Source organism: Cannabis sativa, chromosome 8 (assembly GCF_029168945.1).
Source record: "Cannabis sativa cultivar Pink pepper isolate KNU-18-1 chromosome 8, ASM2916894v1, whole genome shotgun sequence".
Taxonomy (NCBI): Eukaryota; Viridiplantae; Streptophyta; class Magnoliopsida; order Rosales; family Cannabaceae; genus Cannabis; species Cannabis sativa.
Window position 1 is genome coordinate 50,391,768 of NC_083608.1, and position 24,212 is coordinate 50,415,979.

The following is a 24,212-nucleotide window of genomic DNA, read 5'->3' on the forward strand; positions in this document are numbered from 1 at the left end:
CAAAGTTTGAGAGCATGATTTGGTAGATATCAAAAGTCTGAAGAACATAGTATAGTACATAAACAATTACTGAAATAGTAAAATTGAATGAAATTAGAATTTATGAGAGATTCATGAGGCAAACTCTCAATAGAATTTTTTCTACTGTTAATTTCTTCAATTAAATATAAGCCCCCAATTTTTAAGTGTGAACAAAACCAAAAAAAAAAATAATCAAATTATAACCTACATCCATCAATCATTAATTTCTCATAATTGAAAATAAAAGATAATAATATTAATAATAATAATAATAATAAAGATCATCGTAAAACTGACCTTCTATACTAATTAATAGGAATAGACTTGATTTTCAAATATTGAGAAAATCTATTTATATTATTTAATCCCGTCCCAAAAGTAATTATATGAATATTTTATTTCTAAATTAGTTAAATATAGATATTAACAGTACAATATATCAAGTGTAATTATCAAATTTTTTTATAATACAATATAAAACTTTATTAATTCAAATCAAAAGAGAGCATGATTGGTGAGAAATAACATGAGACACTTTAGTTAAATTATGAGCAATTCCATTAACAAACTTCATGAACAAAAAAAAACAGAGACACATTCGATAGATTTTGTAACAGTTTACAATTCTCAACCAAACACACAAAATAAAATGACAAGAGCCTTAACTCAAAATATTGATATATATTACTATTCCTAATTTCGTATGCATTATTATATAATAAATATTCATCATTCATGCGTAAATATTCATCAAAATATATAGTTATATATAGTTGGCTTTCTAAAGAAGATTATTTTAAGAGTAAATTTCAAATAAAATACACAATAGAATAATAAAACCATATCACATTGAAAATAAATAACTATAATTAATGAAAAAAAAAACTATTATAATAACAAAACTTATAAAAAAAAGAAACTAAACTATTTCTTTTTTCTAAAATTAAGATTAGGTTGTACTATCAACAACTCATATTAATTAAGAACAAGAACGAAGACACTAACAATAATCTAAATATTAATCTAAAATTATAAGAGCCCATCTAACATCTTTAAGGCACTTATTTGTAACATCAATTATAGTGTTGTGATATTTCTAAAAAACATTGATGTACGTAACTGAGGTTCCTCTACGTAACACAGAAGAAGTCATCGTAGGCTGATGTTGATAATAACGATAAAGGTGATGAAGTGTTACTATATTTTGCAGCGAGGCAATGTAGTCGAACACGAAAGAAATCCAAAGAGTTTGAATAATAAGGTATGAGATCGGGACAAAGGCGGAGGCCAAAACAATTAGAAGTATCTAGCAACTTGGTACAGCAAGGAGGAGATATTGAATGATTCTTATGTTTGAAGTTAGACAAGTCATCAATGCATGATCCAATATCATCTGATTGATACACACAAATATCTTGTTTATACCATTCATCTATTTCTCCACTAGTACACCTCATCAATATGAAGCTCAACCACAAACTCAACACAATAATTGATAATAAATATTGCTTCATCGTGAAAATTATTAATATCAAAGAGAGCTTTATTTAGCAGATCGATCTAAAATTTTTTTTGTTGAAAGAATGATTTAAGTTTTTTAGTTGATCATATTGTGTTTATATAGATTTTTTTTTATTAGATTCCAATTGTGAATATATCACGTAAATTTTAAATATTTTATAATTAGTTTTAGTTATCTTTTTTTTAAAAAAACAAACGAATAATATACAAAAATAATTTGTATTCATAATATTTTATTTTTTAATGAGATTTACAGGTCAGGCCGGAAGATATTTTTATTAGAAAAAGTAGTGTTTATTTTTAAAAAAAGTCATAGATTTTTTTTTAATTATTATATTTTAAAATATAAAAGTTTAAATTAAATGGATATAATTAAAATGCTGAAATTTAAGTAATACTGTAGTTTTATTTTTAAGTCCAGAACCAATTGTCCTTGTTGTTATCGATACCAAGGCCCATAGGCCCAATAGGCCCAAGCCCAATAAAAGAAGTAAGAAAAAGATAACCTAAGCCTTAACGGCACCCCTCTCTCTCTCTCTCTCTCTTCTCCAGAAAATCTGACCGGTGCCGACCCTGTTGCTTCGATTCACGGCGGCTCTCTCTCTCTCGAAAATAACGACCACCACACAGCAGCTCACCTTCTCTCTCTTGCTTCCTGAGCAGGTCAGACATAGAGAGCAGTAACTTTACTTACACTCTGGTATGTATATTCTTTCTTTGGTTTTCAATGAATGTATGGGGTTTGTTATGATTTCGAAGCTTTATGCCGATTTTCGAACTGGGTATGTGTTTGTTTTGGTGGAAAATGTTTAAACCCCTGTTAAAAATTGAGTCTTCAATTGAAATAAATTAAGAGTTAGTAAAGCTTCAGGGAGAAATTATTATCATTAGTTTTGTTTTCTCAACTCTAAGATTAGATCGAAGAAAACAAAAAATTGGGGAGAAAAAGAAACAACTTTCTGTGTTATGAATTATGATCTCATAGGGTCTGATTGTGTGTATAGTTGTTGTAGTTGTATATATAATGTTTGATAAAATGACTCTGTGAATAGTTGGCTTATATTTTGAAGTGTACAGCTTTGTTTGTTTTTGCATTATGTAAATGATTGATCATTGTTTTCAAGTGAGTGCAGATTTTGCTCAAGTATGATTGGTCTTGTCTTTGTGTTGTGTTGTGTTCATCTCACAAACATTGTTTAAAATACTAAATATTGAACTTGAGTTACTTATACTTAGACCATCTCCAATAGAGTGCTAGCATAGTAGTTTGAATTAGCTTTCCAATAGTGTGCTAAATTCTGCCCATGTTAAAAATTATACCAAATTTAGAACAAGATATTGCATTGGCACTCGATGAATATAGCTTTTTAATTACGGTTTTAACATTGATCACTAAAGAGAAGTAAAAATACATATTATTTTTATTATAATATTTTCATTAACTATTTTTTAAAATCTTTAATTTATTGATGATGATTAATAATATTTTACTTTTTGTCATGATTTGCATCTTTCATCTTACATTTTGTGTTAAATTTAACACAATATTTACATCTTAGATTGAAGATGGTCTTATATATCTGTTTTGTGTATGTGTGTTTGTGCATAGATTATTGTGAATGTTTATGCAAGCGAACTACACATAGAGCAAGGATGAAAGGTGGAAGGAAGAATTTGAAAAGGGATACTGAAGAAGTGAGCTTAAATTTTGAAGATGGCCATGCCATAATGGAAGTGTTGTCCCTCAGAGGTTCTAATCTCATTGAGGTATTCTTATAAATAACTTCTACTTGCATAGCATGGCTTTTATTCTCTTAGTTTCCATTTGTGGTGGTCTATGTGATCATACAGAAAACTCACCTTGATATGACTGTGGTGTAATTATAGGTACTAGATTCACAAGGCAAGAAATCATTGGCCCTTTTTCCAGCTAAGTTTCAAAAGAGCATGTGGATAAAGCAAGGTGTGTGTCTGTGTGTGTTGAAATAATGTATTATGTATAAGTGTGTGCATAGATTATTGTGAATTGGTTGATTTTTCCATGAGTTGCTATAAACACTGAAATACAATATTCAACTGAAAGTTTTCGAAATACAGGTAGTTTTGTTGTGGTTGATGACAGTGGGAAGGTGAAGGCTCTTGAATCAGGCAGCAAGGTGACATGCATTGTTACTAAAGTTCTCTTCTATGAACAAGTGCGTGCTCTTCGGAAATTACCAGACTGGTATGTTTTTTTTTTTTTTTCGTTTTGTTTTGTTACCAATTTGGTTTGCTACCGCTAGTCAAAATCAGAACTTGGCATAGTAGTTATGTCGTAGAAGATCCTTTTTTCGGTCAATAATATGTACTGAAAAATACATACTATCCTTTCTTGATTTGTTAGGTATTTTTGTTTACTAATCTTTTGATGTTAGTTACAACTCTTCTCAGTAGACATGGTCTTATTGAATCAAAATGTTTAGAAATTTCATTTTAGTCTAACCAATGTGTTGACCTTGTTGTTTTTATCTCTACTATGCAGGCCAGAAGTCTTCAAATCGACTGTTTTGGATGATTCTAACGGAAGTCGAGAGGGAGAGACTTCGCAACGAGAAGAGAATGATCTCGTATCGAGCGATGATGATGATGATGATGACGATGATGGACTTCCTCCTCTTGAAGCCAATACAAACAGAAACAGACCGATTGAATTGCAAGAGGAATCCGATTCAGGTTCAGACTCGGATTCTTGACAATTCATTCTTTCCATTGAATTAGAATTAGTGAGATAATAGCAATTTTATATATAGTTATATACATTTTATATTATATAACTATATGATATCAAAATTTTGAATCAGAAAAGGTGCTGAAATGCACCTTTTTATTATACTTTGTTCTAGAGTCAATTCATTTATTCCTACTATATATTCTAGCTACTCACACAATTACGTAATGATTCAAATGCACTAATTTCTTTTGTAATGATAATCATAGAAGTATGACAATACAAATTCTCATGCAATCTAAGAAGAGAGCCCTCATGCATAGCTTCAACTAGGAATAATAATACAAGAGTCCTCTTTATCCAAGTCGCACTAGGTTCCAATCCACAATCGATGAGACCCATCTTGCTTGAGTACCGGTTCCCTTCACTCAAAGAAAGAACTCGTTGAGACTTGGTATCATGTCGAATACCCTCGAGAAGGATGAAATTTGAATCCCTTGAGCGTGATGCCCTTGCTCTATATCCCCTATTCTTTTAATCGATCTCTCTATATGAATGAGAAACTATGAGATGACGTCCTATAATTGGTTAGTGATTCTTTATAGTCTTCATTAAATCAAAATAAACGAGACTTGATATTAAATTATAGCAATAGTAATATTATATGTCACAAAGATGCTAAGTACTGTGAGTAACTTATAGCAATTCTCTTTATTTTTTGACAAAAGACTAATGCAAAAGTAACTTTTTTTCGACATCAAATTTACACTTCAAATCCACAGTCGTGGTCTCTGTTGTGCAATATTTAGCACATATATACATAATATTTGTCTTGAAAATTATATCACATTGTATATGTAGTAAGACCACTTTAATGGGCAACTCCTATTCTAGATGCTCTAAAGCGTTAATGAAGCTTTTGACCAAATTTGGGGTTTATATATTATTTGGCTAAAATTGATGTAAAGGTGTAAAACACCAAAAACTAGTTTTTTTTTTTTAGGTGCCACCCTCTCAAAGATTCAAACTTTAAAAGTAGGTTGTAGAGATTTTTTTTTTTTTTTCTTTTTTATCTTTTCCCATGCAAGGAAAGATATTTTATTGAATTTCTGCATGTTCAATTTGTGAATGGAAAAATTGGGGGGGTTTCTTGTTTGATGCCTTAAGACCAAATTGGTGTTATGTTATTGTAAATGTATATTTTGGAAATTGGTGTAGCATTTTTCAGTTTTTCAACTTTCTTCGAAGAAATATTTGTGGTGTTAAATGACATGTATTATCATCAAAGCAGGTAACTATAGGTGTTGACTTTTGACCCACATACTATTCTTTTTTATTAATTTCTTAATTAAGTTAACCAATCAAATAAAAAATAAATAAAACTAAAAAAAAAAAAATAAGTTACCTTATTTAGGGTCAACAACGATTTTTATTTATCTGTTATAAAATAATATTTTTTTACTGGACTTAACAATCTGATAAGCAACATCAATGGCATTACCCTTGTTATGCTCTTATGAGCTTAAAATGTTTTACCTGGCTTTAGTGTTATTATCTAACAGTCATATCTAGTTGTTTTCTTATCTTTATCTTAGCAAAGAATAAAAATTACCATTTCTTTAATTATTAGTTCAATTTTACCCCAAAAAATGCTGAAAAAAAAAAAAAATAAACTACACAGTCTGCAGCCAAATAAGCAGCAAAGATAAAATAAATATATATTAATCATAAACAGAACACACTAAGCAAAATTGATTAAGTGATTATATAATGATCTCAACTCATAAGTCAAAACGCCATGCTCAGCAATTACAATCCAACAAGAAAGAAAATAAGAAATAAATCAAAAATGTTCTGCTAACTTTGCTTCAACTGATACATATTATGATTAATTTCAAGTCTAAAGCCTAAAAGCTATAAATGTTTAAGCAACAGGCTTTTGTTTCTTTGGCATACGGTAGCCACCAACAACACAAGCATGGTCACGCTCAAAGGGCTCAAGAGTCACTTGTTCGAAGGGCTTGAATTGCTCGGCCTGAAGCTTCTTAACTTCTTGTTGGAACACAGCCTCGGCGGGAACTGTAGAGTCTATGCAGTTGGCCTGAAAAATTAAACACAATAGAACCATCAACAACCAGTCATTTATCTAACGTTAAGAGCCAACAAAATGGATTTTGTTGCAAAAAAAACAAACCTTGATGGAGATTACAAAATGACCCCCAGCTTTTAAAAAGTAACTAGCATTCAATGCTAGAATCCTTGCCTGCAAAGTTGATCAATACTTGAGATACAAAAGAACACAGGAAGTTCCAACCATGCTTTCCTCCAATGGTTGAGATTAGAAGACAGTTATTCATCCATGATTCATTGTAGTTCACAGTATGTTTCATCAAATGATTATAATTCTCATTTTCCACATTGCCAAACCGAACTTAATAGAAGGAAAAGGCTAACAAACCGAATAGCAAATAACAGAGTATGATGCAAGACTGCTTTGAGCATCAGAGTCTCGGGTCAACATCACTCGCAATGTCTTGATGGGGAATCCGAGAAACTCATCACAAGCTCAATTTTTCAGAAACACAAAATACAAACCAAAAACATAAAGCATAAAACACAGGCAAATAAACACAGGGGCCTCTGATTGTCAAAAAATGACAAGAAAATACGCATCAGAAAACTCGAGTTACATCATTCATTACATCGTGTAGGGGAATCCGAGTATATCATCATATGCAAAAATGTACAATAAGCTATACGAGTTGTTTAAAGAATTTTAGAATCATTATAATAATACTAAATGTTAGAATAGAAACATGAAAGGGGTGTTCCCCATTGAACAAGCAAGCAAACCTGATCAGGTTGAGCAACATCGGAAAAGATAACATCAACCATCCCAACCAACATCCTGTACTTAGCAGGGTGTCTAGCATCTTCAATAATGGGAATAACATTAGTCCTCTTTTTGGCCATGTTAACCAAATCTCTACCACTTCTGTGTGAAAACTCAACAGCATAAACCAATCCTTCCTAAAAAATCACAGATTAAAAGTTAACACTACAACAAAACTACTAATTTATTCTCTTCTCTTCCAACCTGAACTGAACTATAAAAAGGATTAAATTAAATACTTACAGGTCCAACAACATCAGACACATGAGAAACTGTGGTCCCAGAAGCAGCTCCAAGATATAGAACACGAGCTCCAGGTTTCTACATTACAAACATAAGACAAAACCAATAAAAATTAAAACTTTACAGAACAATAAACAAAACCCAATTCATAGAAGATAAAAACTTTACTGAAGTATAAGTAGAACCCAAATCATAAAAGCTATACTTACAATCCAAATCTCATCAACACCACCAAGAATAGCAGCAGCCAACTTAGAACGGAAAGGGTTCCAAACCCTGTATTCAATTTTAGTTCCATCTTCCTTCTGAACAGAGATTCTCTTCTCATTGTACACAGCCTCACCAGGAACCATATTTCTAGTAACAAGAGCATCTTCCTTACCCTTAGCAATGAACACTCCCTCGTGTCTATGAGGCTCAACCACAACTTTACTACCACCTTTCATTCCACCTGGTCCTCCACGACCACGGCCTGGTCCTCCTCTTCCTCTTCCACGGCCACCATCACGTCCTCCTCTTCCACCCCCAAATGACCTTCCTCCTCCTCTTCCACGACCTCCTCCATCGCCACGTCCTCCCCTGAATCCACCGCCGCCACCACCGAATCCACCGCCACCACGTCCTGGAAAATCAAAACAGTTAGTACAATACAAAAGGGTTATTGGATAATAATCGAAATGGGAAGAGTGAAATTAATTAATTACCTCTTGGAGGTCTCATTTTCGTTGAGAAATGAGACTGAAGCCGCTGAGAAATTAGGGTTTTACAGAACCGAAGAGAAGGTTGCTAGGGTTTATCGATTGAGAATGGTGACCGTAGTGATTATAAAAACAAAAGGAGTTGGGTTTTGAGGGTTTAGCTTTGTTAATGGGCTTTTTGAGGCCAATATTGGGTCGGCCTGTTATTCTTTAAGCCCAATTGTTTAAAGACCTACTTGCTTCTTTAGCATCAATATTTACATGAATATAAATATACAAAATTGATAAAAAAAAGTTTACATTTTAGAGAAATATTAAAAGGTACCACTGCTACCTATACCCTCAAACTAAAGAAAATAGTTTTTAGGTTATATCATTAATAAATCGTAAAGTGTCACCTATAAAAAGTGTTGGGCACTACTGGTACCCAATAGCAATGTTCTTTCTTAGTGGGCTCCTCTAAATTATAAATATTGGGCTTGTTATTTTCTAAGTCCAATTATTTAAGGGAATTTTTAAACAATTACCCAAAGAAAAATAGAAAATTTTCATTTCTAAAAGTTTTTTTTTTTTTTTACATTTTCACCGATTAGAATTTTGGGTTAATTTGACAAATGCACAAAAACAACAAAAATACGGTTTTATGGAATTTTAAATATTTTTACGATTTTTTTATTTTATTTACATAAAATACGGTCTTTTATGTTAAAATTTTGTTCATTCGTTGTTAATTTTTTGTTATATGTATGTTATTTTTTGTTGTTATTTTGATGTTATTTTGATGTTACTTTTATGTTGTTTTCTTATTGATTTTATGTTGTTTTCGTGTTATTTTTTGAAAAACTATAAAAATGTAAAAAAACATTCTTTGAACGTAAAAATATAAATATTTTACAAAAAAATAGTGTCTTTATGTAATTATTCCTAGAATTTTTTATATTAAGGAATTTGAGGGTTTAGTTTTGTTAATGGGCTTTTTGAGGCCAATATTATATTGGGCCTGTAATTCTTTTGGACCAATCATTTAAAGACCAACTTGCGGGTCGGCTTTGTTAATGGGCTTTTGAGGCCCAGTATCCTTGTAATTGTCTATATTGGGCTTGCTAGGCCCAATTACATAAGGCACTACATGATCAAGATAACAACTTTTTTCAATTTTTATAACCCTGAAGTATTTCATCGAAGTCGTTAGAAATATCAAAAAAAATCAGACTAAAATATTTCTAAGATTTTTTTCAAAAAAAAAATATCAATGGGTAGAAAATCGCAACTAAAATTAAAATATATTTATATATATATATATATTATTCATAAATTGAGGTTATTTTCTCTATATCTATCTATATCTTTTTTTTTTTGAAAGGGATATCTATCTATATCTATTGATATAATAATACTGCATATACTTTTTGATATTCTAGTTCTACGATTTCCAAGATGTTGAGAGTTATTCTTAATTTCTTTTCTTCTTCTTCCTCTAAAATATACATACATGGTTAGTTTGTTAATTTTGTTTAATCATCATCTTTAACAATAGTCATTTTTCACAATAATAATAATAATGTTTTGTTTTTGTTTTTGTTGATCACTACAGATGATATACAAGAAGAGATCTTATTAAGATTACCACACGAATCTTTGGTAACATTTAAACGTGTGTGTAAATTATGGTACAACATCATTACGAGCAAATCATTTATAAGTAAGCACTTTCAATATCACTCCAAAACCACTTCACACAATACTACTTTTGCCCTAATTTTTACAGATATCATGTCCATGCCAAGATTACTTGAGCCTAAACTTGTCTCCATATCTTCTGTTGATGGTGAACATTTAAGCCGATTTACGAAAATTTTCACAAATGAAAAATATTATACAACACTCCCATTCGCGCTTCATTGTAATGGGATCGTTTGTATTCCGTATCTTTTACTTGAAGAAAGTACTAAAAACATCTTTTTCTTCAATCCAACACTAAGACAATCCAAGATAATCAAGGGACTAGTTGGCATATCAAATGAAATAGGATGTGGATTTGGGTACGATCGAAGAAGAGATCTTTACAAGTATATTTCGATCACAATACTTAAAAATACTTTTCATTATACAGTTCATATCCTTACTCTTAGTAATAGTACTTGGAAAACGATTAATGTTGAGGCAGATGATAAAAATATGTGGATAGGAAAATATTGTTATGGTAATAGTGTGCATTTAAACTCAATTATTTATTGGGTCAAATCTAAATGTGTTGTTACATTTGATCTGTGTGATGAGAAATTTGATATGATACCATTTTCAAATGAAATTATGGAGCATAATTATTTTCCATTCGCAAATAAAAAACTAGTTGTGTGGAAAGATGAATCGGTTGTGTTGTTTGTTGGGGGAGTTACAAGTGTGCAGATGTGGGTATTGGTAGTAAGTAATTGGAGTTGGAGAAAGCATCTTATAATCGATGCGACACCGTTTAATCGGTTAAGGCCCTTGGAGTTTTGGAGTCATGAAGAGTTGCTCATGTTGCCCGAAGACAAACCTATAATTTCATATAATATTCGAACCAACACCATTAGGAAGTTGAAAATTCATCCATGCTTGCATTTTTTGAATTTGTTGTGTAAAAAATCTTTAGTTTCGGTATTCAATAATTAGATGTGTTTGTATTTTCATTATTATCTACTTAATTTAGTTGAACTAATCTAATTTCAATAAATAATGTTATTTCAATTTTATTCATATGCAATACTTGTGGTATATCATTATTATGTAGTTAGATAATTAATGGGTGAATTTATACTTATTTCATTGTTACTATTTCTTAATTCTTAAACCTTGAACTATTATTATTTTTTAGAACATATAAGTAAATATTTTTGAGAACAATAAAGTTGTTTCATGAGAAGTATTTTTGTTGGCTTGAGACATTTAATTATAATAATGTAAATTGATAAGAAAAAGGATACTGATAAAGAGATATTTAAATTAGCGTTTCATAAACAGTACGATATGCTCATAAGAGCAGTTTCAATATTAATGTTTATGTGTTGCTTGTCGAAAATAAACCTACTTCAAATGGTGGCCTCCCACCATAGTAGTCTTGATTTATTTTAAGTAAGGGACAATAGTAATGATTTTAGAGTTGCTTAGTATTAAATACGACACACGACACGAAAATATAAATTTCTTATCACGAAAATATGATACGTAAGCACAAAATAAAACACGAATTAAAATTCATAAAATTATTTTTATTTAATAATTTATCTACTATTTCGTATAAAAGTACTTTATTTATATATTTTAAAACTATATATATTTTTGAAATTAAATTATTTTAATATATGTAGTATACCGTTTTTAACATACTCTTTGTCAAGCGAAGTTCTAAATTACGTTGGCACATTTTATAAATCAACGACAATAGTTAACACATTTTGATATGTAAACATTTTTTTTTGTTGAAAGATATTATGTTGAATATTATTTACAATTTTATGTGAAAATTTATTAATGGACTACCATTATGGTAATATAATGTTGATTATTAAACATGTAATTGTAATTATAGTTTATTTTCAGTGATTTTGAAGCTAATTTTAATTAAAACAATTTATTTGTGCTTTAAAATTAGAAATTAATTTGATAAGTACAAAAAATGGCAATTGTACATAACAGTGTTTAGGGACCATTTGATAAATATGGGTCAACTATTTCATAAAAAAAATAATGAGTTGGCCCGTTTAGGTCCACAGGTTTGGCCTTATATAAATAATATATGTTTATGGGTCGGGCTGGACTTACTTCAAAAATATGGGTCAAGTCCAGCCTAACTCGTTTGATAATATGGGTCAGATTGGGTCTACATAAAAAATTAGGCTTTTATAAAAATGGGTCGGGTCGGGCTGCCCCGAATATACAACTTTACTTAGTATTGGAGTTATTTTTAGAAAAAAAAAAGTTGCTAAAATGATGTGGATGAGAAAGAAAATGAAAAATTATATTTTTAATTGATGTGGAATATTTTGAAACTTTTAGTGTTGCTAGTAGGGGTATTCATTGGATCACATCCAATGTTTTTAAGCCCATCCAGATCCGATCCAATCCAATTATATATTGGTCCAATATGTATTGGATTAGACTGGATCCATCCAATCCAAGAAAAAATGAGTAAAATTTTAATGTTAATTTTTATGTATACATATATATTTTACGTATAACATTATAAAATCTAATTATTCATCCAAACTAAATGAAAATACTAATTAGTTTAATTGGATGTTGGATGTATTGGATATTTAGACACTTCATCCAACATCCGATCTGATCCAATTGGATATTCAAAAATAACATCCAATCCGATCCGATCATAATTGGATATCCAATATTTGACGGTCGGTTGTGATTGGATCGGTCAATTGTCATTGGATTGGATCGATTTATACACACCCCTAATTGCTAGTAATGCTCTAAGGCATTAATAAGTTTTAAGAATCAATCTTTTTTAACTGAGTTGATAGTTTTCTTTAAAATATGATAAGGTGTACTTTACTTTTGATTTAATAAATATGATAAGGCACTATTTTATTTTTATTTTTATTTATTGATTTTATAAGCTGAGTTTGGGACCCAATTCATATTTGCTACATTATTAATCATATATAACTCTATTTACCACATTAAAAAAGTTAATTAAAAAAGTAATACAAAACTCACCTCAAATTTTAAACATTAAATCATCACAAGAATTTGTTAATTAATGCTTTAGAAAAAACAATAACAGAAAAAAAAAAAATCCTATCCTATTGCACTTTACAATTATACCCTTAACTTTTACTAAATCTGGCTATATATTTTCATCCTCTGCCAAATAAAAAGTCAATTCAAGCATCTACACGTGGCACAATTCTGGCGCCAAAATCCTATCCAATAAAAAATCTCAAAACGAAAACTCCATAAAAAACCAACCACAAACTAACGATTAACTGTCACATTAATTAAATAAATTAAAATTTAATAAAAATCTTTTTCTAATTGGCTAATTTTAATTTAATTATTTAATTAATTCAAATATTATTTATATATATTATCCAGTTCTAGCGAAGAAGATGAAGTTAGTTCAACACTGAAACCAACCGCCATGGCTCTCTCTCCGAAGCCCTACCTTCTCTATTCCCCTCTCCATTCTCCGTCACCGTCTCCAGTACCGGCGAAGCTCTCTTTCTGCTCTTCTCTACCGCCGCCGCCGAAGAATTTTGAGATCTCCGCTGCTCTGTTCGCTCCGATCGCGCTCAGGGTTTCGTGGAGAGCCAAGTGTGTTCGATCGGCTACTCAGGAAGACAACCGGAGTGAATCTGATGACGCTGTATCGGAAGATCAGAGCTCGATTTCGGCTGATTCTAAGGTTTCTCAGTTGAAGGTTAATACGACGTCGTCGAGCGATTCTCTGTCTCTTGGGATTCGTGAGCCTGTATATGAGGTATTATTACTAATCACTTTATCTTTACTGTGATTTTGAGTATATATAGTGGAAATTGATTGAGATTTTTTGTTTATAAGGTGGTGGAAGTGAAATCGGATGGGATGATATCTAATAGAAAAATCAATAGGCGTCAATTGCTGAAATCGAGTGGTGAGAATAGTCAATTAGTTTCCATTATCATTACTTTGGATGAAATTTCTTCACTGTACTCCATTGATGATCTTCTTTGTTAATATGTATATTTTTCAGGGCTTCGTCCTCGTGATATTCGAAGTGTTGACCCTTCGTTGTTTTTGACTAATTCCGCTCCTTCTTTAATGGTATTATTATGAGATTTTACTATTTGTAGTTTTAGTCACTAGACATTGTGAACAATTTCGAGAAATTTCAAATAATTCACGAAAATAAAGTTGAAAATAGTTAATTACACTCGTTTATAATAAAACAGTCAGTGAAACTGATTATTTGAATTATATTCTCATCACATTAAATTATTTAGAATTTCCCGAAAACAAGCCTGAAACATACAATAAACACTATAATATACTCGTAAGGTAGGGGCAAAAGTGATTCGGCTACCTAAAATCTTTCAAATATATATATATATATAGATAAATATTATGCACATTAATGTAATTTAAGATGGCCCAAATTCGGTACTTTTCTATTTGGAATCCTTATTTTGAGTACATTGTGAGTAAGAGAACTTTGAAAGTTGAGCTATTTGATAATTTACAGGTCCGTGAACATGCTATTCTTCTAAACTTAGGCTCATTACGAGCTATTGCAATGCAAGAACAAGTCCTCATATTCGACTACAATCGGTGAGAACTTTATCTTCTTGATATACTACTTTTAAGTGTTAAAATTACTAACAGTTTGATGAACTGTATATGTCTAATGTTTACAGAAGAGGTGGGAAAGCTTTTGTAGACACTCTGTTGCCTAGACTGAACCCAAAAAATATAAATGGGGGACCATCAATGCCATTTATGCTTGAGGTTTGTTTTGTGACAGCTTTGTAATCTCAAAGTGACAACTTTTCAAGTCTTAATTCAATCAAAACATACATAGAAAATCTGAAGACAACCCATTTCATGCTAATTTCAGGTCGTGGAAGCAGCCCTACTTTCAAGAATACACCGGTTAGAGCAGAGACTAATGGATTTAGAACCTCGTGTGAGTATGGAAACATAGTGAGTATAAATGTTTTTGGCTCTTTTTTTGTTTTGTTTTCTTTCTCTTCTGTATTTTTTGGGATTCTTTCAGCAGCATGATTAGTCATCCATGCATGAAGTACCTAATCTTCTACCCAACAAAGACAATGTTGGGTTGAATCTGATTATTGTCATAGTCATCATGTATCAGTTGATAATTTAGCTCTGATATTTCTGAGTTAAGGAAAAAGAATTATAATATGATATCATAGACAGTTATTCCTTGTTTCTCTTATTTTTCCATTAATTTCTGTAGGTTCAAGGTCTGCTTGAAGTTCTGCCTAATCGATTAACTGCCCAAATACTGGAAAGACTTCGAATAAGCAAGCAAACTTTGGTATAGCCCATGGGAACTACTCATTTCAATAAATTATCTCTTAGTAGCAAAGTAGAGCTATAATGTTGTCTCTATTTATCCATTTGAAGGTTGAACTAGATTCAAGAGCAGGGGCTCTCAGACAAATGCTGCTTGATCTTCTTGAGGATCCACACGAAATTCGCCGTATCTGTATCATGGGTCGAAACTGCAGACTCAAGAAGGGTAGTGAAGATTTGGAATGCTCAGTTGCAGTAGAACAGCAAATTGCTGAAGGTAATTCTAAATTTGAGATCCAACAATATTTGTAGTTTTCTTCTATATAAATATAATAATCACTGCAACAAATTCAATTTTGGTTAAGTTTGGTTTGGTTTGGTTTTCTTTTTATGCAGAAGAGGAAGAAGAAATTGAGATGCTTTTGGAAAACTATCTCCAAAGGTTAGCTCTTTGCATTCCTTTTATTTTGTTTTATGTCAACTCTGTAAAACCCAGTGTTATATAATGGCTAATTGTTGTTGAACTTTAAGATAATATATTAAAAATTTAATATATTGTTTTGGAAGATATGGTTAGTTTGAATTTTCTAGCTTAGCAGTTATCTTGACATGGCTATAAAGACACAAATTTTCTACAATTGAGGTTGCTCTGTCTTCAAAATTTGACCTCGTTGTTTTTATTACATTTACAGATGTGAGTCTTGTCATGGTCAGGCTGAAAGGTTACTTGATTCTGCAAAGGAAATGGAAGATTCTATAGCTGTCAATTTGAGGTATGATTAATGTGATCCTAAATAGTGAAACAATAAGCTTCAATATATTTCCATTCCAAGAACTATTGAATGAGAAGTATATGCCTAACAGTAATTTTAACATGGTTTTTATCAGCTCTCGGAGGCTTGAGGTTAGCAGAGTGGAATTGCTCCTTCAAGTTGGGACATTTTGTGTGGCGGTTGGTGCTCTTGTTGCAGGTACATTAAATGTCATCTCTGTCTCTTTTGAATGTTTTTTTTTTTAAAAAAAATCTTTTTGGATATATAACTATAAAGGTTGTTGATGGGCTTATGGCTACTGCACCTGAAAATTGATTAGTCTAATAGCCACAAACATTTATGCCATGTTTGGTTTGGTGTAATAGTAATCTTAATGGAATTAGGATTACAACTCCATTGTTTGGATTGGTTTTAAAATGTAATCAACCTTTTACAATGTTATCAATATTACGACATTTATATAAATAAGCATACAATGGAGTTGTAATCATAACTCCATTAAGACTACTAATTTAAGTTGAAAAAACACTTTGTTTCCTTTTACAGGTATTTTTGGCATGAACTTAAGGTCGTATCTTGAAGAACATGTGGTATGTTAAGCTCAAATCTTTATAACCCAAGTTGTTTAATCTTACTTTCAACCACTTATATCACACACACACACATACACATTCATTAATGTTATTTATCTGAACTGTTGTAATGTGTTATTTCTTGATGATGATACAGTCTGCATTCTGGCTCACAACAGCTGGGATAATCGTTGGAGCTGTTGTAGGATTCTTCCTAATGTATTCTTACCTCAGGAAGAGGAAAATTCTCTGACTAACAAACAAGTCATTTCGTTTTGGGTACTTTCTTCTTCTTCTTCTTCTTCTTATACAAGTTCTTGTTAAGATATCTTAGTTAATATGTTTAAACTCATTTTCCAGGCCATTTTCAGAGTCAGCTACTTCTCTTTCTCTTTCTCTCTCTCTCTCTCTCTCTCTGCCATTTATATATATGGTAATTGTGGTTTTGAAGAAATTGAAGGAAAAAATTCATGATGATATGAGTTCTGACAATGTGAGAGAAAGAAGAGAGAGAGAGAGAGAGAGAGAGAGAGAGAGAGAGAGAGAGAGAGGATGGAATGCATCTTTGACATAATGTTCTACTTCTACAATATATATATACAAGGAGAGGAAAGATCCAAATGGGTGGGCATTGTATTATTTAAACTAGGTTTAGTGTTTAATATGATGAGTTAAAAGGAAGAAAGAAATTATTATTATTAATATTATTATTGATGATGGAATGGAATTGTAGAACAGAGTTGGAAAACCATCCCTTCTAGGCTTTCTTTACATTATTTTTATTATTATTACAAAACTTACAAGTGAGAAATTAATCCTACTAGTTTTAGCCTTTCACTTTTAAAAAAAAGTACAATCTAGGCTTAAAAGAATTCAAATTTCATAATTCAAGAGTTGTCCTAAGATTTTTTTTTTCAAAAGTACCGATTACCGAATACTCTAACAATAGTATGGGTTTAATTTGCTTAAATACCTTAATGCTTATATTAAAAGGTAAAAAGCTATAGGATTTGAAGTTTGTTTTAGAAAAATGGTAAACACATAAAAAAGTAATATATCACATAGAATGTTGATAAGTGAATGAGTAAAATAGGGAATATTTAGAGGCATTGGAAAATGATAAATTTGGTGAAAAATTCCATCATTGGTGTTTGCTAAGTGATAATGATTAAGGTAGGTAGAGTTGTCAATCCAGTTCAGCTACAGAATGTTCCCATCATGAATGTTCATTAATCAATACTTCATTAATATCTTCCCACGTGAAGTGAAAATGAATGTTCAGTTGTTACCTAGGCTCTAAAAACACAACAACTAAGTTTTCATCTTTTATTACAAAAAAAAAAAACAAAATAATTTCTAGGTATCACTCTCTTAAAAAGGGCTGCATTATTTATTCGTTGTAGTACTTTACTCTAATTTTTTTTTCTTTTTTTACGTTGTAGTTATTTAAGATATTTGATAAAATTTTAAAAGATTTAAAAAATTTAACACATCAAAAACATAATTCAAACAGCATGTTGCACGCGAGACTCTTTTATTTTATATGTGTGTGAAATAAATTGTTTAAACTTTATTTTCAACATGTTAAATTTTTTTATATGCTAAATAATTAGTGTTATTCGCATTTCGCAATCATGACACATGGAAATTAATTGAAAAAGGCCAAAGAATCATTAGGCACCCATGGGCCTCGCTACGCATTCCGAGAGGATAAAGGCCCTAACTTCCCGAAATCGGTCTTCGTGAAAGAAGTCTCCCCAAGTGTAGGCCACGAGAGAGATGCCTGCGAGGTAGCGACTCTCTCCATTCTAGAAGACAGGACCCTTCGCTCCCGAGAAGAACATGAGCCTTCCACCTTGAGGTATCAATCGGTCCGAGGTACTCCTTTGACCCGCGAAAATTCAGCCCGCACGCCAGATTGCGGGCCCACCAACCGCACCTTTCCTATGTACGATGTCAGAGGTTGTCTCCCATGCCTCGCTACCATACAAAGCATGCATATCCATGTGTGTTGTACAAAGTAATCCGACGGCCAGGGATAAAGGAAATTCAAATGAGAATAGCCCTAAAGTGACACGCGTCCAAGACACCGCAAGTACATCCAGTACAATCTGACATTGGTAAAAATCATATGAAAAATATACCACCAACCAATCCAACAGTGGGGGCTCATCCCTATGAAGATCCATTCAAGGTGTCCCATGCGAGGGGATCGGCCTATAAATACCCCTGAAGACGCACAAGCGAGGGGACTTCTCCTTTTTTCCTCAGCCCTTCACCTTGGAACCGAAGACTGATTATTGTAACCCCATTATTAATTCTAGATTATTTCTACTAAGCTTCCTTTTCTTCAGGAGGAACACGGTGGATAGGAGTAAAAGTCTATCATTTTTGTATTTGTATAAACAATTACCGGCCAAAAAATCTAATAAAATGGACTCGTGGACTAAGAATAGTTAACGCCTGAATCACGTAAAAATCTCTCGTCTGTTATCGCATTATTTATACCTTCTTTATATTCTTAAGCTCTTAAAATATTTGGTTTCCGAAAAACTCAGTAAATATTTTGGTGCTTTCATTGAGAGCTGAAGAAAGAAATATGCATGGCAGCTACCGGCGCACGCCCGTTTGGAAGAAGGTCCGTACAAAAAAAAGAAAGAAGACCTCCTAACCACTCACCAAGGTCCAGCTGAAGGTCAAGAATGTGCAGATCTGATGTATTGTCTGGACAAAGAATTGATGTTACAATCTACCCAAGAAAAGTGGTGAAAGCAAGTGCATGCTGCCCTAAGGCACTTGCTGCATTGATATAAATGAATTTTGAAATAATAATACTAGAGGAAATTACACTCTATACCCTTTTCATATTGTCCTCTTTCATTTTTACACTCTTTTTTAAAGTCTATCATTTTTACCTCTTTTTTTAAACATTGTACCAATTTTGTCCTTGTCACTTCAAGATACTGTCCATGTGACTCTCTTATGTCATGGTATTTTAGGTACAATACATATAAAAAGAGGTATGTTTCAAATAAATATAAAATTAGAGGCAAATTTGGTTAATTGATTAATAAAAGAGGCATTTTTCAACTTACCCCATAATACTAAGAGCGCCAACAGGGCCGGCCCTGAAACAAAGTGAGCCATAGGGGAAAAAAAAAATTTTGGGCCCTCATGTTAGAAAAAATGTGGTATTTTTCAAAATTGGTAAAAAAAATGTATAATTTTAAAAGAAGAAAAAAAAAATTTGCGCCCCTGGGCTGGGTGGGCCCTAGGCACAGGCCTAACCCGCCTATTTTCAGGGCAGGGCCTGAGCGCCAATATAAATGTGTCAAGAGTACACATAAACAATCTATGTTGGTAGTTAATATGACACCTTAAATTTGATAACGGTTCAATAATTTGAAAAATTTTACTGTCAAAATTTAAACTTAAATGCAAATGAAATGATAAAAATTCCAATTAAATTAACATGTTACATCATATCATTCTCTGCATTTAATAAAATAAAAGCTTTTTGGTATCATGTTAGTTTTGAAAAACATGATGTAAAAGAACAAATCAAGAAACAGACCAATAAAATGTACAAGTTTTCTTACCACATCTCAACATTTCAAAAATATTAAAAAATAAAAAAGCCTTGTCTTACATTTAGTGAAAGAGATACAAAGAACCAGCAACCAAAGAATTGTGAATTTTACAAATTACATTATCCAATTAGATTGTCAAATAGAAAGAAAGAAGAAAGATTCGAAAATTAAGAACACGCCTTCTTGAGAAAGATATTCTTCCTTCCGAAACTTGAGTGAAACAACAACCGGCCGAGGTAAGCTGCTCCGCAAAAATGAAGACATCCCCGAGTCGCCATAGTATACTGCGAATATCCTGTGGAAAGCGAAAAACTAAGCAAGCCACATTTCGGCAAAGCTATATATGCATGGCAAATCTATTCCGTGAATTTTGGATCTGTGATGAGCTTAGAAGTTCCTTGAATGACGATATTGCTCACTCCAGCCTCCATTGCTTCTCTATCATCCGTCTCCTTCTTCTCAGAAAAGTTCTTATCTGAATCCTGAGGTGGGACTTCAACAGCAGCAACAACCGAAGGCTCAAGACCCCGTGGAACAGCATTAAACCATGGATGGCTGAGGCATTGTGCTGCTGTTGGTCTCTTTTCAGGTACAAAATCAAGTAAAGGAATGAGGAAATCAGCCATGTCATTGGCTTCTTGTTCGCTAAACTCGTACTTTTCTACTAGCACCTTACTAATAGGCCAGAAACGCAACCGACGAATGTGTCTCAGATCCCCATATCTGTTAAAGAATTCCCTCGAGTAGCGACCACCCAATGCAATCTGAAAGATGAAGTTAGAATGTCAAAGTCTAGCTTCTTCCTCAACACAATATTATTTTTCTAAATAGACGCATATTGCCTTACCTTGCGTGGCATCATCCCGAGAAGCTCCATCATTAAAGCCAAATGGTCCTGCAACATAAATTAGAATGTTAAATCCATCCATGGACATTACTTCATTTTCTTCACAGGAAAACTCATGAATCTTGAATCACAAGAGCAACCCTTTTTCCATTTTTACCTTTTAAGTTAAAGTAAACGAACAATTCCAATAGTATGTTTACAGTTAACAGCACAAACTAGTCGACATAAATAAAAGCCAGTGAAGAAACTAAGTTCCTTATTGTTCAATGTCAGAAAATGCATGTAACACACATTATGGTGTCAGATGAACCATGATGATTGGTTATGGAGAAAAGAGAAGGTACCCCATTCTCTTTATTGAATTTTCAAGAGCAATAAATTATTAACTACTTAAATTTAAAATTTCCATCACTGACTGAAATCTTCACATACCTCATCTCTATCATAATTATCACCACTGTGAGGATCAAATAGAACATCACCGGTTGCGAGCTCAAAGCAAATGCAAGCAAACGACCACAAATCCGCAGAAGTTGAGTACTTAGAACCAAGAATAACCTCAGGACATCTATACTGTCTTGTCTGTATATCATTTGTAAATTGTTTATATGTCCAACAAGCATTTCCGAAATCCACCAGTTTGCATTTGAGATCGACATCAGCAAGGAGCTTCTGCCTTGTCGTTCGGTTCCCTCTTCTAGCACCTTTATTATCTTCCTCATCATTGTCCTTTGTCTCTTCACCATTTGTCAGTTTATCTTTAGCTTCGGATCTCTTTTCTTTTTCGTCAACACAATCTCGCCTTGATTTTACAACACTCTTAACAGGATTCTCAAAGCCATTATTAGTCTTGGAATCTATCTCATCTTCAGAAGTTTCCTTTCCTCCACAATCTTGAGCTGCCTTCTTAGCCTTTTTCCGAATCTTCTTTTTCTGGTTTTTCGTAAGATCACCATTATAAGTTGTTTTTACTTCTTTGGAGGCTCCCGATTCAGAAGCAACTTTGTTCTTGGCAGTTGGAAGGATAAGTGGTGCACCAGATCTTTTCGGGTCTTTTGATGGATCAATCATGGACAAAAGCAAGACATTTTCAGGTTTCAGATCAGTGTGTATGATCGAAAGTTGTTGATGCAAATAATCTAAACCGGTCAAAATGTGAAAACATATTTTCTTAACCATATGGAGTGGAATCCCTCGGTAATCACTATACTTAATAACGGTCAAAAGATTATCTCCCAAGTACTCGAAAACCATACACACATGTTGCCCATTTGGACCCGAATGCTTGAAGTGATCCAAAAGCTTTACAACCTCCTTTTTATCATCCGGATCTCCCTCTGCAATTTGCTTGAGAATCTTTATCTCATCCATTGCAGCTTCGGTGTAATGACGGGCACTCTTTTGGATTTTCAACGCTACATACCGCTACAACAACAACAATAAAATTCCCAATGCTGTTAAGGAATTGAACAACAAGCTCCTAATAACATGTTTTTCACTATGTTACCAAGACATAATTCAATCAAAATATAATCTTGAACATGATGTTTTATAACCATCTCTAATCACCTCAACAATCCACATGAAAATAAATCCTACTAAGCTAAGCCTATATTCACTATCAAGAAATTAAATATCAACAATTTCGGTCGATATTTCTAAATTTTTAGGATACAATAAATCTTTTTCTTGCCAAAAAATATCCATGGATATCGATACTCATTGAAATATCCATGTACTGATATTTCCATCGACATTGATATTTTCTTCCTTGTTCACTATAACACAACTCAAAATGAAAAATTAACTCAAAATTTAGCTTTGACCCAAAATTTAATTTCTTTCTTCTTCTTCTTTAATGATATTTACAACTATCAAATTCAAATTGAAAACAAAGCAAAAAGCCTTATGCTCATTCAAAATCCTAAATTTATCTTTCTCCAAGTTCTACATTATCACAATCTTACTAATATTTGAAGAACCCTCTCCGAAAATTTCTGACAAACTAAAATCTCAAGATTTCATATCAATGAAAAATACTTACCAATTTCTGAGTGTCCCAAGCGAGCCAAACGGTGGAGAAATGTCCCCACCCAAGCTTGCTCTGCACCACATAGCAGCCATTTTTGAATGAATCCCCAACTCGGACTGAGTGGTACCCTCCTTGCCTGTAATCTTCAGTTCCCTCGTCCTCCGAAGTGTAGTCACTCAGCTCATTCCGATCCTCCGCCATTGATGGGAGCAAAAGAATCAAACTTTAATTTAAAAATGGAAACTTTGAACAAAATATTTGATGGGTATTGGAGAAACGGTGAATCTGAAGTAATTAGAGTGAGAAATTTGGAAGCTTTAATGGGGATGGGAGTGAGGGAGGTTTGGTTGGTAGTTGGGGAAGAAGAAGAAGAATGAAGAATGAAGAAGAAGAAGAAGGGAATTAGGGTTTTTGGGGTTTGCCGGGAAATTAAAGAAATTAATTTTATGTAGTCGAGTGAGTTGGACTTGCAAGACTCTCCCTCTTTCTTTCAACTAACGAGGTGTATTGCACGCGCCAATATGTTTTAAAATATAGATAAGAGATGTATAACACTTCAAAAGTTCAAAATTTCCAAAAACATAATTCAAATTTAGTAAGTGAAATTTGATTAATTATTCATTTATTGGGCTAAAATTGTTCCCCTAAATCTAAACTATACAATATTAGTAGAATAGGTTATTTTTTTCTAAAACTTCATTCTACCTCTCTCATTTGAACAACATTCTCTCTCGATCTTTGTAAACACGCACACAAAGCACACAATAGGACCACCCACACAACCCATGACTCACGAACCACTTCGATCTCGCGACCACACCACCCACAGACCACCGTGACCACACCATCCAACACTGATAATATCTTCATCAAAGGTAATCCTTAATTTTTTTCATGAATTTTTAATTGTAATCTTTTTATTTATTTTTTTTCATGATTTAGGATTAAATCAATTAGATTTAGGGTTAGGTCTGTATTTTTTGTGGTTTTTAGTGGAGAATATGTGATTTTTGTGGTTTTAGACTCGGGTCTGTATTTTAGGGGGAATTTGTGATTTTTGCCTGGCTCAATGCAGGTCCGATGTAGGCCCGATATACGGCTCGATGGTAGGTTAATGTTGAAGGGCTTGAAGGTTGAAGAAGATAGCCTGATAGGTCTTATATATGGCTCGATAGGTCCGATAGTGGTCCTGATGGTCCTCATAAATTTATGTTTCATTGTGGCGCGATGGATCTAATATAGGGCTCAATAGGTCTAATATTATCTTGTTGATTTTTTTGTTTCTGTGTTTGGTCCAATAC

The 24,212-nt window shown here is 32.5% G+C and overlaps 5 protein-coding genes and 2 non-coding genes across 8 annotated transcripts; 3 read left to right on the top strand and 4 right to left on the bottom strand.

Annotated features, from left to right (window-relative positions):
* The first annotated feature begins 2,066 nt into the window (after window positions 1–2,066).
* On the top strand, window positions 2,067–4,458 carry LOC115699734 (uncharacterized). Of its 2 annotated transcripts, none has more exons than XM_061103072.1 (5): window positions 2,067–2,205; window positions 3,152–3,309; window positions 3,430–3,505; window positions 3,640–3,766; window positions 4,064–4,458. In XM_061103072.1, the coding sequence occupies exons 2-5, from the start codon at window positions 3,196–3,198 to the stop codon at window positions 4,272–4,274; spliced, it is 528 nt and encodes a 175-aa protein (XP_060959055.1). In that variant the 5' UTR covers window positions 2,067–2,205; window positions 3,152–3,195; the 3' UTR covers window positions 4,275–4,458. The 2 variants fall into 2 exon arrangements, with proteins under 2 accessions (XP_060959055.1, XP_030483131.1); XM_030627271.2 differs by having other exon boundaries at window positions 2,069–2,242.
* Window positions 4,459–5,991: 1,533 nt separating this feature from the next.
* LOC115700643 (rRNA 2'-O-methyltransferase fibrillarin 1-like) lies at window positions 5,992–8,390 on the bottom strand. The gene is made up of 6 exons (XM_030628253.2): window positions 8,090–8,390; window positions 7,595–8,007; window positions 7,386–7,463; window positions 7,103–7,279; window positions 6,444–6,512; window positions 5,992–6,350 (listed from the first exon to the last, which is right to left on the bottom strand). The coding sequence occupies exons 1-6, from the start codon at window positions 8,103–8,105 to the stop codon at window positions 6,174–6,176; spliced, it is 930 nt and encodes a 309-aa protein (XP_030484113.1). The 5' UTR covers window positions 8,106–8,390; the 3' UTR covers window positions 5,992–6,173.
* Window positions 6,747–6,817, bottom strand: LOC115701719 (small nucleolar RNA snoR60). The gene has a single exon (XR_004008706.1). It is a non-coding gene; the product is annotated as a small nucleolar RNA snoR60 (small nucleolar RNA).
* On the bottom strand, window positions 6,918–6,988 carry LOC115701715 (small nucleolar RNA snoR60). Its single transcript, XR_004008702.1, has one exon. It is a non-coding gene; the product is annotated as a small nucleolar RNA snoR60 (small nucleolar RNA).
* A 1,061-nt stretch (window positions 8,391–9,451) lies between the features above and the next one.
* LOC115700423 (putative F-box protein At3g10430) lies at window positions 9,452–11,484 on the top strand. The gene is made up of 2 exons (XM_030627966.2): window positions 9,452–9,578; window positions 9,678–11,484. The coding sequence occupies exons 1-2, from the start codon at window positions 9,521–9,523 to the stop codon at window positions 10,736–10,738; spliced, it is 1,119 nt and encodes a 372-aa protein (XP_030483826.1). The 5' UTR covers window positions 9,452–9,520; the 3' UTR covers window positions 10,739–11,484.
* A 1,685-nt stretch (window positions 11,485–13,169) lies between these two features.
* On the top strand, window positions 13,170–17,193 carry LOC115701116 (magnesium transporter MRS2-11, chloroplastic). The gene is made up of 14 exons (XM_030628812.2): window positions 13,170–13,562; window positions 13,643–13,715; window positions 13,815–13,885; window positions 14,304–14,389; window positions 14,476–14,566; window positions 14,676–14,744; window positions 15,039–15,119; window positions 15,209–15,374; window positions 15,494–15,539; window positions 15,790–15,870; window positions 15,986–16,068; window positions 16,417–16,460; window positions 16,600–16,721; window positions 16,803–17,193. The coding sequence occupies exons 1-13, from the start codon at window positions 13,224–13,226 to the stop codon at window positions 16,693–16,695; spliced, it is 1,326 nt and encodes a 441-aa protein (XP_030484672.2). The 5' UTR covers window positions 13,170–13,223; the 3' UTR covers window positions 16,696–16,721; window positions 16,803–17,193.
* A 2,831-nt stretch (window positions 17,194–20,024) lies between these two features.
* Window positions 20,025–23,472, bottom strand: LOC115700467 (uncharacterized). The gene is made up of 4 exons (XM_061102239.1): window positions 22,924–23,472; window positions 21,312–22,304; window positions 20,880–20,927; window positions 20,025–20,796 (listed from the first exon to the last, which is right to left on the bottom strand). The coding sequence occupies exons 1-4, from the start codon at window positions 23,110–23,112 to the stop codon at window positions 20,389–20,391; spliced, it is 1,638 nt and encodes a 545-aa protein (XP_060958222.1). The 5' UTR covers window positions 23,113–23,472; the 3' UTR covers window positions 20,025–20,388.
* Window positions 23,473–24,212: the final 740 nt, after the last annotated feature.